The 14,758-nt window shown below is 48.7% G+C and overlaps 2 protein-coding genes across 2 annotated transcripts in view; one reads left to right on the plus strand and one right to left on the minus strand.

Annotated features, from left to right (window-relative positions):
* Positions 1 to 14,758, minus strand: part of LOC147095707 (complement C4-like) — a 450,539-nt gene that overhangs the window by 347,526 nt on the left and 88,255 nt on the right. The window lies entirely within an intron of this gene.
* The window catches only part of LOC147095710 (complement C3-like), a 53,532-nt gene that overhangs the window by 26,197 nt on the left and 12,577 nt on the right, over positions 1 to 14,758 (plus strand). The window contains exon 5 of the mRNA XM_085974757.1: positions 890 to 1,033. Within this exon, the coding sequence (XP_085830883.1) occupies positions 890 to 1,033 (144 nt within the window). The remainder of the gene's footprint in view (positions 1 to 889; positions 1,034 to 14,758) is intronic.

Genomic DNA, 14,758 nt, shown 5'->3' on the forward strand with positions numbered 1-14,758 from the left:
GGCAGCATATCACAATCAACTGCTGGTCTAATCTCTGATTATGGGAATGGTGGCATAATGGTTATGTTACTGGACTAGTATTCCAGAGGTAACAACAGAAAACACTGGAAAAACTCAGCAGGCCAGGCAGCATCTGTGGAGAGAGAAACAGAGTTAACGTTTCAGGTATTCCAGAGGTCCTGGACAAATGATCTGGAAATATGTCGTTCAAATCCCACCACGGCAGCTGGGGAATTTAAATTCAATTAAATAAATCTGGAATAAAAAGCTAGTATCAGTAAATGGTGACCGTGGAACTATCGGATTGTCGTAAAAACCCATCTGGCTCACTAATGTCCTTTAGGGAAGGAAATCTGCCGCCCTTACCCGGTCTGGCCGATATGTTCACTCCAGACCCACAGCAATGTGGTTGACTCTTAACTACCCTCTGAAATGGCCTGGTAAGCCACACAGTTGTATAATGGCAGCTCACCACCACTTTCTCAAGGGCAATAAGGGATGGGCAATAAATGCTGGCCTTGCCAGTGATGCCCAGATCCTGTGAATGAATACAAAAAAAAGTTACATCAATTTTACATTGGATTCTCTACACTGACCGTCAGAGTTTTTACATGTTTCTGGAAACAGGTAGAATTGAAATAAGCGGGTGAGGCAAATGTAGCTCCTCATGATGTCATTCAGAAATGCCACACAACACTTTATGAATAATTCAGGCGCGATTTTCGTGTCGCCTTTGGTTCGAGCGTGTGACATTACCACAATCGAAGTTCAATGGAAGGGGAATCGGGCTGACTCTGTTGGCGTGGCAAAGACAAATTCCTAAATTATCACATCCTTTCTTCCTGAATAACTGAACAATTTTTGACTCAGCTATTATTTCACTCTGTAGGTCCAGGTAACTTATCCTGATGGATCTCCTGCCTCAGGTGTTCCTGTTAAGTTAGCAGGAGAACAATCACAAAATACACAGGAAACCGACCATATCGTGTTAACAATGCCGTCCCCTGCAGATACAGATTTCTTTGAAATTAAGGTAAGAACCAACAGCTTGAATGATTTTTTTCTATGTTTACTTTTTTGCAAAGCTTTCAATCTTTTTGTAAATGTGTGAATACGCGACAGGTTAAAATTAATGTAACAATTTCTACATCAGTCAAGCTCTCAGATGAACAATTCCAAACAAAGTGTTGAATAAGTAAAGCGAGTGGTTCTTGATCACGAAAGCAATGTGAATTATACGCCACCAATATTTGTCTATGCAAACAGAACCTTGTGCAATTTGATAACATATATGTGCTACAGTGCAAGTCACTGAACATTTCTACACAACACCCGAGGGAGAAGAATCAGAAATATGAGGTCGAGTATAATTTGGAATAGCAGAAACCTCGAGAAATTGGTCTCTGATGTAACCTATGGATAATTGTACACATACTTAGCGAAGCCGAGTTGCAGCATACGAGAACATTTTTTTCTCCAGTTATTTCCCTGCTCTAGTTCCTCTACTTATTACTCTTATGGTCTCTAATGTGTGGACAGGATGCAAAATGCTCGCAGAGTCTTAAATTTAGTGTGCGGCAGATTTTTTAATTTCATTCTGGGGATATGGGGTTTACTGGCAAGCTCGGCACTTATTGCCCATCTCTTGCTGACTTTGAGAAGGTGGTGGTGAGCCGCCTTCTTGAACCGCTGCAGCCCGTGTGGTAAAGGTGCTCCCACAGTGCTGTTAGGGAGGGAGTTCCAGGATTTTCACTGAGCGATCATGAAGGAACAGTGATATACTTCTAAGTCAGGATGGTGTGTGACTTGGAGGAGAACTTGGAGGTGATGGTGCTCCCAAGCACCTGTTACCCTTGTCCTTCTGGATGTGGAGGTGGCAGCCTCGACATATCATGGTTCCGTCCTGGTCAAAATCCTAGAACTCCCTACCAAACAACACATGGTCCAGATGGATTAAATCCACGCATTTTAAAAGAATCTTGGAAGAGATAGCAGAGGCATTACTACACATACTAGTAATTCATTAGAAAAAGGTGTAGTGCCAGAGGACTGGTGGATATCTAATGTAAAACCTATATTTAAGAAGCGAGATAGAAGATGTCTAGTTTACAAAGCTAGGTGACAGTGTCAGTTGTGAAGAGGATGTGAAGAGGTTTCAAGGGGCTCTCGACAGGCTCAGTGAGTGCGTGAGAACATGGCAGATGGAATATAATGTGGATAAATGTGAAGTTGTCCACTTTGGTAGAAAAAACTGAAAGGCAGAGTATTTCCTAAATGGTGAAAGATTGGGGAATACAGATGCTCAAAGGGACCTGGGTGTCCCTGTACATGAGTCACTGAAAGTGAATGTGCAGGTGCAGCAAGCCATTAGGAAGGCAAATGGTATGCTGGCCTTCATTACAAGAGGATTTGAGTACAGGAGTAAAGAAGTCTTACTCCAATTATATAGGGCCTTGGTGAGACCACACCTGGAGTACTGCATACACTTTTGGTCTCCTTGCCTAAGGAAGGATATACTTGCCATAGAGGGAGTGCAACGAAGGTTCACGAGATTGATTCCTGGGATGGCGGGACTGTCGTATGAGAAGAGATTGAGTAAACTAGGTCTGTATTCTCTGGAATTCAGAAGAATGAGAGGGGAACTAATTGAAGCATACAAAATTATTACAGGGCTTGATAGGATGGATGCTGGGAGAATGCTTCCCTTGGCTGGGGAGTCTAGAACCAGGGGCCACAGCCTCAAGATAAAGGGTAGGCCATTCAGGACTGAGATGAGAAGAAATTTCTTCACACAGAGGGTGGTGAATATTTGGAATTCTCTACCTCAGAGGGCTGTGGAGGCTCAGTCATTGGGTATATTCAAAACAGAAGTCGATAGATTTCTGACTAGTAAGGGAATCGAGGGATATGGCGATGGGGCCGGTGAATGGAGTTGAGGCAAAAGATCAGCCATGATCTCATTGAATGGCGGAGCAGGATGTAAGGAATTAGCACATGCTAGCAGGGTTGGGGTTGTTGTCTCTGGCCAGTCAGAAGCCTCTGAGCTGCTCCAGGGACCCCCATGTGGTTTTGAAGCGCTCCCCTATTCCTGGTTCTGATCGGCGGACTTATTCGGTAGCGATGTAGACAGAAAAACGTGATTCGTGGTTTAGGTGCAAAACAGATCAGTATCTATTGAAACAAAAAGAAAGAAACAACTTAAAAATTGATACAGCACAGCTCTGCCTGGTACAGCACTTCTGCTTAACGCAGTACATTCAGTGTCCACTAGAGCGCTTCTTGCTCAGTGCAACACTCCTTTAAATACAACACTTTAAAAACAGCTACACAGTGTTCACCACAGCACTTATCTGCTTGGTGCAACACCCCCTTTTAATACAGTTTTAATATAGAAACACCTTGCTCACTACAGCACCTTTGCATAGTGGCTTTTACTTAAAAACAGCACTTTAATACAGCTACTTTCAGTGTTCACTGAAGCACTTCTCGCCTTAGTGCAACACTGTTACTTAAATAGGGGAGGAGAGAATGGACACAACGAGTGAAGATCGACTAAAATCACAGTTCTAACAAAATTCCCGCTTAATTCCCACCCCTATACCTATCCTAAGTTGCCTTGTAAAAGGCCAGAAAAATATATGCTCACCAATGAAAATGCCTTCTCCGTGCCCTGCGATCTTTGATCTTCACTGCCCCAAAGTAAAAACACCCCAGTATTTTAAAAGTAAACTGCTGGTGTTCCACTTCTTCAGGCAGACTCCCACGTTGTAGAGGGCACAGAGGCAAGGCCAGAGAGAGAGGGATGGCTTCTGAGAAGCTATCTTTCATACCCCACCTGGAGCCGAAATGTTCCCGCCCAGATCCAGACGTATCTGGGCCAAACAAAAGGGACCCAAAACCGCTCCCACTGTCTGCAATGGGTTCTGATGAATTACCCATTCATTCAAACCATTCCCTTTCAGTTCAAATGTGTCTTCAATTGTCCGTGATGGGCTTTCGAATAAAGCTGCAGTGGTTTGAAATGTGTCCATTTCCTTGATTGCTTGAGTAAATAGCCTTGAAGGTATTGTAAACAAAAAGTCATTGTCCTTGTGGTCAGACTGAAACCAGTCTCAAGTGGTTAATCCTTTGTGTAGCAGTTTCTGTAAACACATCGATTGTCTCTGCAGGGAGGGGAAACTCCCTGAACTGCCTTTGATTGGCAGTCTGGTCAGCCATCTTTGATCTTCACCTTTTTCACAGACACACACACGAGCTGCATTTTCAAGTCCTTTGTCTTTTGCCATGCAGTCTGGTGGCCATTTTGAGCCCCTGGATTTTTAAAGGTATATTACCCAGGTATTCTTTAATCAAAATTAATCTTCAGAACTGTAGGAAATTTCAAAATTATTGCGAAATCCTACAGTCCCCCATCGGATACTAAAACTTGCTTGTAGTATCTTTGTCAAAACTGAGCAATAATTTCTGACCCCCCACAAACAACCTTCCCTTATACTTAACTAAATCTATCTTTGATCCCCCGACACCTCCATCTCCCCTGCCCAGAGAGAATCGTAGTACGGCAGGCATCTATAGACAGAAAACCCAAAATTAATTAAATAATCAATACACGGAGGGGGTCCAATGCCCCTGCACCACTTATATTCACAATAAGTCAAGCATGGAGGGGGTCCTACACCCCTTCACCGCTTGTAACATAATTTTAACATGATACAACTTCTTTAAAGGGGCTGTCACCCAGCCAACATATCTGCTAAAAAAAACAGATGGGAGACAAACGAGCTTCCTTTAACTCCAAACAAGCAGTAAAATAATTAACAAGTTCTGTAAATTCTTAGTCTTAAACTGTATTTCCAGCAGCAGTTTTTTAAAATGTTGTGGGCATCTGTTTCCTGCAGACCCCTTCCTTCGTGGACTAGGGTTGCTTCTTCTCTCGACTCCCATGACACGCTGGTCCCCTGTGCTTTCTGGAACTCTGAAAAAGACAAAACAAAACATCTCACCAGCTCCCCTGGCTCGGGGGGGGGGGGGTTGTAATCAGGTCCCGCGACCTGGATCCACAATACATTTCTGGAACGGTACCACACTCAAAACTTATACACTAATATTATTTCAATACAAAACAAAACTTAACACGTTCTACCTTAATACACATTCTACCTTAAATCTTTAGTCACACATTACTTGACCAAAACTATATACAAGCACCGCCCATCTCTGGGTGGCCAGCTTAATCCCTGGTTGGGCTGCCACAGGCTGCTCCCTGCGGCATGGCTGGACTGATTCCAGCTTATAGACCCTCACAGCTTATGGCTGCTAGTTGGGGACCTCCTACATTTGGCCTCTCCCTGACGCGGGAGACCGCCCTACTCCACTGAAAAGTGGGTGATCATATTTTCTTCGGCTGGGGTGCCCGAAGAGATCTCCTAGGGAGTGTTGCCGGTGGGGCTACCCTGGTGAGCAGGCCCTTAGCTTGGGTCACACTCCCTGCTGGCTGGGGTCCTCCTCCTTTGAGTCCCTCCCTTCCCAAACCTGGGCTGGGGACAGGCAATCCCTTGCCACTGGCTGCCGGTGGCTGAGAACCTTCCCCTTCAGGTCTAAGACCTGGTTCAGGCTCCTCTCCAGAGTCCCACAAGAGAGGGGGAATCACTCGGGCCAAGTGCTGGGGAGCTTCTACAATCCCAGCTGCCTGTTCCCCTGCCCCCTGCTGAAACAACCCGCATTGTTTGATATAACTGGCTGCCTACCAGTAATCCTGTTCAAAATCATGAATAACTCATCCCCTGACACAAGCCACAGCGCCTGCCTGTGCAGCCTGTGAACTTGTACCTGCTGTGGGCTGGGGATTTCTATTCTCAGGTTCACTCTCAGCTGCCTGTTTCCCTGTGGGTCCCATTAAGCTAGATGGGACCCCGTTAGACCGGGGTGAATTGGTCAGGTCCTCCGAGTGGACCACCGCGCTGGAGGCTCCAGTGTCCACTGAATATCTCCCCTGCACCATCTCAACCCCCATCTCAACATAGGGCCTGCTCCACTCAGCATTTTCGCGGGGACACAGGTCAACAGGCTGCACTGGCTCTAGTCATTGCTGGGAGTGGGGTTGGGCAGACAGGGTTAAAACACCGGTGGTGGCTGCTACTACCCCCTGGCCAGTCAGAAGTGACCGTAGGGACTGCAAAAAGGACTCAATTGCTGCGGGAGGGAGGTCTGGCCCTGCCTTTTGGGCTGGGGCTGTGGGATCCATTTCTCTGTCCTTCCAAGGATTTTTACAGTCTTTTCTCCAGTGACCATCTTTCCCACACCCGTAGCAATTTAACCTAGCCTGAGAGGGCCGGTTCCCCTCCTAGTGCCACTCTTTCTTACTCTGGCTCCCAGGTTTAACCTCATGGACTCTTCCCTTGGGTTGGGGAGCCTCGATACCCCACATGTTCCTGAAGGCTACTGTGAGCCGGCGGATCAACGCTTCTTCGGTGGTCTGGGGGTCTCGGGGGTCAAACCAAGCCAAGATCTGGGCTTGGATCAGGGGTAGGCTGTTTGTCATGAGACACTGGAGCCAGTGAGTCAATTGGACTGGGTCCAGTGCTGCCCGCCCTGGCATTCCCGGGCATGCGCTCCAATAGACTGGCCAGAGCCTGTCTGCGAATGCCTGCGGGGACTCCCCTGGGAGCTGCACTGTTCTTTCCACCCGAGCGAATGGGCTACCATCTTGAGGCCCATGGCCTCCAATACCTCATTCTTAAGACCCTCATAATCCCTCTGCCACCTTTTGCACTCACCAGATAGGGACTGGAGGAAATCACCTGCCAGGGAAAACAGCAGCATTTTTGCTTGCTCTGCCTCATCACAGTCATTAACACAAGCTGCCTGTTCTATCTCCCTGAAGTGTAGAGAGGAGTCTCCCTTTTTAGTGAGCTTGGGGATGTGGCTAACCATGTCCCTGAGCTGGTGGGTGCCATACGGCACCACAAACTGATTCTGGATATCCCCTGGATCATCTTCATCAACGGGCGGACCGTAGCTCCGTTGTCGGAGGGGTTACACTGGTCCTGGTCGCGGCCTATTTAGCGGGGCCTGCTGTGCTTCCTCTACCTTCCCATCCTCCACCCACCTTTGCTGCCAGAGCTCCCGAAAGCTCGGAGCCGTGGGTGGCGGTCGTGGGACCTCTAATTCCCTGACCAGCCTTTCCCTGGGTGTTGCCTGTGGGACGGTTTTAATTGGGTTGCCAGTAAAATCCGACTGACCTGCCTTCAGGCTGATCAGGCATATCATCCCCTTTGCTCTTTTTAAAGCCATATTCAGGCTTTCTAGTACGATAGCAAAATACTGCAGATGTTGGAAATCCGAAATAACAACAGAAAATGCTGGAAAAACTCAGCAAGTCAGGCAACATCCGTGGAGAGAAATTTGAGTTGATGTTTCGGGTTTGACCCTTCTTCAAAACTGGAGAGAAAAGGAACTAGATCGAAGGCAGGGCTGCGATCGGACAAAAGAATAAAAGAACCAAAAGAAGTAAAAGAGATTAGAAGCTAGACGAGATGGTAATAGGCTGTGATTAGATGTAAAGTGTACTGGCAGGGCAAAAGATAGCTGCCAGGTGTGAGAGAGAAACAAAAGGAGAGGGGGGGGGGAGAAAGGAAAGGAGTGGAAAAATATAAGTGTAAATGAAATAGGGGCCGAGGTTATGATCTGAAATTGTTGAACTCGATATTGAGACCGGAAGGCTGCAGACTGCCTAATCGGAAGATGAGGTGCTGTTCCTCGAGTTTACGTTGAGCTTCCGTGGAACAGTACAAGAGGCCAAGGACGGTGAGGTCCGAGTGGGAATGGAGCGGTGAATTGAAATGACAGGCGACCGGAAGCTCGGGGTCACCCTTACGGACTGAACGGAGGTGTTCCGCAAAGCGGTCACCCAATCTGCGTTTGGTCTCCCCAATGTAGAGGAGACCGCATCGTGAGCAGCGAATACAGTATACTAGATTGCGGGAAGTACAAGTAAATCGCTGTTTCACCTGGAAGGGGTGTTTGGGGCCCTGGACAGTGGGGAGGGGGGAGGTATAGGGGCAGGTGTTACATCTCCTCCGCTTGCACGGGAAGGTGCCAGGCGAAGGGGAAGGGCTGTTTGGGGTGATAGAGGAGTGGACTAGGGTGTCTCGGAGAGAGCGGTCCCTGCGGAATGCTGAAAGGGGAGGGGAGGGGAAGATACGTTTGGTGGTGGGATCACTTTGGAGGTAGCGGAAATGCCGGAGGATTTTTCCGCAACCGAGGATTCCCCTCTACCGTGGTTGACACTGCCCTCGACCGTGTCAGTTCTATCTCCCGCACCTCTGCCCTCACCCCTGCCCCTCCCTCCCGGAACCACGATAGGGTTCCCCTTGTTCTCACCTTTCACCCCACCAGCCTCCACATTCAATGGATCATCCTCCGGCATTTCCGCTACCTCCAAAGTGATCCCACCACCAAACGTATCTTCCCCTCCCCTCCCCTTTCAGCATTCCGCAGGGACCGCTCTCTCCGAGACACCCTAGTCCACTCCTCTATCACCCCAAACAGCCCTTCCCCTTCGCCTGGCACCTTCCCGTGCAAGCGGAGGAGATGTAACACCTGCCCCTATACCTCCCCCCTCCCCACTGTCCAGGGCCCCAAACACCCCTTCCAGGTGAAACAGCGATTTACTTGTACTTCCCGCAATCTAGTATACTGTATTCGCTGCTCACGATGCGGTCTCCTCTACATTGGGGAGACCAAACGCAGATTGGGTGACCGCTTTGCGGAACACCTCCGTTCAGTCCGTAAGGGTGACCCCGAGCTTCCGGTCGCCTGTCATTTCAATTCACCGCTCCATTCCCACTCGGACCTCACCGTCCTTGGCCTCTTGTACTGTTCCACGGAAGCTCAACGTAAACTCGAGGAACAGCACCTCATCTTCCGATTAGGCAGTCTGGAGCCTTCCGGTCTCAATATCGAGTTCAACAATTTCAGATCATAACCTCGGCCCCTATTTCATTTTCACTTATATTTTTCCACTCCTTTCCTTTCTCCCCCCCCCTTTCCTTTTGTTTCTCTCTCACACCTGGCAGCTATCTTTTGCCCTGCCAGTACACTTTACACCTAATCACAGCCTATTACCATCTCGTCTAGCTTCTAATCTCTTTTACTTCTTTTGGTTCTTTTATTCTTTTGTCCGATCGCAGCCCTGCCTTCGATCTAGTTCCTTTTCTCTCCAGTTTTGAAGAAGGGTCAAACCCGAAACGTCAACTCAAATTTCTCTCCACGGATGTTGCCTGACTTGCTGAGTTTTTCCAGCATTTTCTGTTGTTATTCAGGCTTTCTATCTCTGCTCTACAGGGGCCATGATCTGCTTCCTCAAACCCTTGCTCGCTGGCCAGCTTATATGCTGCCTTTACTTCCCTAAATTTTTCCTCCTGCTCTTTTACTCCTTATATGAGGCGAGCGTTCTCCTCCCGCACCCTCATCTCCTTGTTCTTGGCCTCTGCAACTAGGCACTTCAGGTACTCTGACTCGTACCTCGCGTGGCTTTTCCCCTCACTAAACTGAACTACCAGGCGCTCTACCTTGGCCTGGTATTCCTCAACCTCCCTTTCCCTATCCCAACTCTCTGCTCTGGCTTCCCTAATCCTGCGGGTAACCACCCCAAGCCTGCGGGAACCTAACCACAAACAAACCAGTGGGATAAAAAGAAACCCAATAAGGGCTGCTCTCTCCAGACTCAAACCACTGTCTGCCACATCGTACACCGTTGCCGACAGTCCTGCCGCAGTCGCCATTTTGTAGGAATTAACAACGGGGGGGGGGGGTTATTTGTCTCTGGCCAGTCAGAAGCCTCTGAGCTGCTCCAGGGACCCCCGTGTGGTTTTGAAGCGCTCCCCTATTCCTGGTTCTGACCGCTGGACTTATTCGGTAGCGATGTGGACAGAAAGACGTGACTCGTGGTTTGGGTGCAAAACAGATCAGTATCTATTGAAACAAAAAGAAAGAAACAACTTAAAAATTGATACAGCACAGCTATGCCTGGTACAGCACTTCTGCTTAACCCAGTACACTCGGTGTCCACTAGAGCGCTCCTTGCTCAGTGCAACACTCCTTTAAATACAGCACTTTAAAAACAGCTACACAGTGTTTACCACAGCACTTCGCTGCTAGGTACAACACCACTTTTTAATACAGTTTTAAATACTGTACTTTAAAAACAGCTACACAGTGTTCACCACAGCACTTATCTGCTTGGTGCAACACCCCCTTTTGATACAGTTTTAATATAGAAACACCTTGCTCACTACAGCACCTTTGCTTAGTGGCTTTTAATTAAAAACAGCACTTTAATACAGCTACATTCAATGTTCACTGAAGCACTTCTCGGCTTAGTGCAACACTGTTACTTAAATAGGGGAGGAGAGAATGGACACAACGAGGGAAAATTGACTAAAATCACAGTTCTAACAAAATTCCCACTTAATTCCCAACCCATACCTATTCTAAGTTGCCTTGTAAAAGGCCAGAAAAATAAATGCTCACCAATGAAAACGTCTTCTCCGTGTCCTGCGATCTTTGATCTTCACTGCCCCAAAGTAAAAACACCCCAGTATTTTAAAAGTAAACTGCTGGTGTTCCACTTCTTCAGGCAGACTCCCACGTTGTAGAGGGCACAGAGACGAGGCCAGAGAGATGGAGGGATGGCTTCTGAGAAGCTATCTTTCATACCCCACCTGGAGCCGAAATGTTCCCGCCCAGATCCGGATGTATCTGGGCCAAACAAAAGGGACCCAAAACCGCTCCCACTGTCTGCAATGGGTTCTGATGAATTACCCATTCATTCAAACCATTCCCTTTCAGTTCAAATGTGTCTTCAATTGTCCGTGATGGGCTTTCGAATAAAGCTGCAGTGGTTTGAAATGTGTCCATTTCCTTGATTGCTTGAGTAAATAGCCTTGAAGGTATTGTAAACAGAAAGTATTGTCCTTGTGGTCAGACTGAAACCAGTCTCAAGTGGTTAATCCTTTGTGTAGCAGTTTCTGTAAACATATCGATTGTCTCTGCAGGGAGGGGAAACTCCCTGAACTGCCTTTGATTGGCAGTCTGGTCAGCCATCTTTGATCTTCACCTTTTTCACAGACACACACACAAGCTGCCTTTTCAAGTCCTTTGTCTTTTGCCATGCGGTCTGGCGGCCATTTTGATCCCCTGGATTTTTAAAGGTATATTACCCAGGTATTCTTTAATCAAAATTAATCTTCAGAACTGTAGGAAATTTCAAAATTATTACGAAATCCTACAAGGCTCGAAGGGCTGAATGGCCTACACCTGCTCCTATTTCTTATGTTCTTATGAACTATAGCCCAATCAGATTAACATCGGTGGTAGGAAAAATATTGGAATTCCTACTAAAGGAGACAATAGAAGAACATCTAGAAACCAAAAATATAATAACAAATAGTCAGCATGGATTTCAAAATGGAAAGTCCTGCGTGACCAACCTAATTTAATTTTTTGAAGAGGTAACATAGAGAGTGGACAATGGTAATGTTGTAGGTGTAATTTATCTAGATTTTCAAACGGCCTTCGATAAGTTACTCCATAATAGACTAATGAATAATGTCAAGGAATGCGGAGTCAGGAGACAAGTAGCAGAATGGATTGCTAGCTGGCTTCAAGACAGAAAGCAGAGAGTAGGAGTAAAGGGTAGCTATTCACAGTAGTAGAAGGTGGGAAGTGGGGTCCGACAAGGATCAGTGCTGGGACCACTGTTGTTCACAATTTACATTAACTATTTTGACTTTGAAATCAGAAACACAATTTCTAAATTTGCGGATGACACCAAATTGGGGAGATTGTCAATACTGAGGAGGACTGCAACAAATTACAAGAAGACATTAATAAACTTGCAGAATGGGCATATAATTGGGAAATGAAATTCAACACAGATAAATGTGAGGCATTACATTTTGGTAAGAAAAATAGGGAGGTCACATATTACATGGAAAATAAGAATCTAAATGGGGTAAAGGAACAAAGGGATCTTGGAGTAGAAATACACAAATCACTAAAAGTTGTCACACAGGTTAGCAAGGCCATAAAAAATCAAACCAAGCACTAGGGTTTATTTCTTGAGGGATAGAATTGAAAAGTAGTGAAGTTATGCTAAACTTGTATCGAACCTTAGTTAGACTGTGGCGGAGACCACATAAGGACAATAATACAATTCACAATGTATAGCCAATGTGGTTATATGTACCTAAACATAATTCACTATGTATAGCCAATGTTGTTATATGTACGTACTTGGTTGGGTTATCGGGGAAGGGTCCCTTTAAGAGGGTCGGCAGCGTGATGACGTCATGCGTCGGTAGCGTGATGATGTCATAGCCCTGCAACGAGGCTGAGAACCTGTCCTCATGGAGAGTGAATAAAGTAACACGCGTTTTGCCTTTGCTGCAACAAAAGTCTCAGAGCCTGTTGATTTCTAACGACTCCAACTATTGTGACCCCGCTGCTCTTTTGGACGATTCCAAAGACCGCATCCGAAATGGCGATGAACGCCGTTTCCATCAAACTACCCAAGTTTTGGGAACGACAGGCTGTCGCTTGGTTCGCCCAGGCCGAGGCGCAATTTGCACTCCGGGACATCACCGCGGACGACACGAGGTACTACTATGTCGTCTCCACTCTCGGCAGCTCCACCGCGGCCAGAGTCGTGAGCCTGGTCGAGAACCCCCCGGAGCTCAACAAATTCGAAACGCTGAAAACGCACCTCTTAGAAACTTTTGGACTCACTGAAGCCGAGCGCGCACGCCGGCTTCTCTCTCTACCCGGGCTTGGCGACTCCAAGCCCTCGGAGCTGATGGACCACATGCTGGCCCTCCTGGGCACACACAAGCCGTGCTTCCTCTTCAAGGAACTGTTCCTTCAACAGCTGCCAGGTCAGGTATGGTCGGCTTTAGCCAACTTTTCCATTACCGATTTCCGTGACCTGGCCAAGGAGGCCGACAAATTTTTCTTCGCCGGGCAACAGCACTGCGCGGCCACGTGGAGCCCTGCCCCCACCGATACAGCCCAACGGCAGCAGCCCACAAGCCTCTGCTTCGACCACGCGCAGTTTGGCCCCAAAGCCAGGAAGTGCCGGCCCCCGTGCAGTTTTCCCACATCGAAACAAACGAAAGACCACTCGTCGGCTGCTATGGCTGTCGGCCGTTCAGGCAGTTTGTTATTTATTACGGACACCGACTCCGGACGTCGTTTTCTTTGCGACACGGGTGCCCAGGTGAGCGTCCTGCCCACGTCAAACATAGACATGCAAGGGGGGAAACCACAGCCCCGTTCTCGAAGCTGCCAACGGCAGTTCCATCCGCACCTTCGGGAAACAGAGCGTGGCACTTTGTTTTGGCGGGCAGCAGTTCACCTGGGACTTTGTCACGGCAAAAGTGTCCACCCCCCTTCTCGGCGCCGACTTCCTCTGCGCAATGGCCTTTTGGCTACCGTGTTCCCTCAGCGGGTCCAGCACGACGAAGTTGTCCAGCGCACCCTTGGCCTCCGACGAGTTTTCCCGCCTCCTCGCCGAGTTCCCGGACCTCACGAAGCCCACGTTCTCGTCCACCGCCAGCAAACATGGGGTAGAACACCACATCTCGACCACCGGTCCGCCCGTCTATGCCCACGCTCGGCGCCTCGACCCGGGGAAACTCGCTATCGCTAAAGCCGAGTTCGACACCATGGAGCGCCTCGGCATCATCCGCCGGTCGAACAATCCGTGGGCCTCGCCCCTCCACATCGCTCCAAAACCAGGTGGCGGGTGGCGCCCGTGAGGCGATTACCAGCGCCTCAACAACGCTACGACCCCCGACCGCTACCCGATTCCATACATCCAGGACTTTTCCGCCCGCCTGGCCGGGAAAGTGGTATTCTCGAAAGTGGACCTCGTCCGGGGTTACCACCAGGTCCCTGTCCGGCCGCAGGACGTCCCGAAAACCGCGGTGATCACCCCGTTCGGGCTGTTCGAATTCCTCCGCATGCCATTCGGCCTCAAAAACGCCGCCCAGGCTTTTCAACGCATAATGGACACCGTGTTACGGGACCTGACATTCCTGTTCGTATACCTGGACGACATCCTCATCGCCAACGCCTCCAGGATGGAGCCTTTGGACTCTCTTCCAACGCCTCAGCCAGCACAGCCTAATCATTAAACCAGCCAAGTGCCACTTTAGGCTGTCCTCGATCGACTTTCTCGGGCACCGCATTACGAAGGACGGAGCGGTGCCACTGCCATCGAAAGTGGAGGCCATGATGGACTTCCCGCGACCCCTCACCGTGAAGGCCCTGCAGGAGTTTTTGGGCACGGTGAACTTTTACCATCGCTTCATCCCCCGAGCAGCCCAGCTTATGCGGCCCCTTTATGAGGCCCTCAAAGGCAAGCCCAACAAGCTCGCCGTCGACTGGTCCGAGGAGATGGCCAATTCTTTCACGGACACGAAAACGGCCCTGGCTAACGCGACCATGCTGGCGCATCCGTTACTTGATGCGCCGATCGCTCTCATCACCGACGCCTCAGACTATGCGGTCGGCGCCGTCCACGAACAGTGGGTCAACGGCACCTGGCAGCCGCTCGCCTTCTTCAGCCGGCAGCTCCGCCCCAACGAGCGGCAGTACAGCACCTTCAATCGCGAGCTTCTCGGCCTATACCTCGCCGTCCGACACTTCCGTTTCCTACTGGAGGCTCGCCCGTTCACAGCGTTCGTGGACCATAAAC

The sequence above is a fragment of the Somniosus microcephalus genome, unplaced genomic scaffold (assembly GCF_052327205.1).
Source record: "Somniosus microcephalus isolate GS21.2 unplaced genomic scaffold, FLI_Smic_1.0 unresolved_chr1, whole genome shotgun sequence".
Classification (NCBI taxonomy): Eukaryota; Metazoa; Chordata; class Chondrichthyes; order Squaliformes; family Somniosidae; genus Somniosus; species Somniosus microcephalus.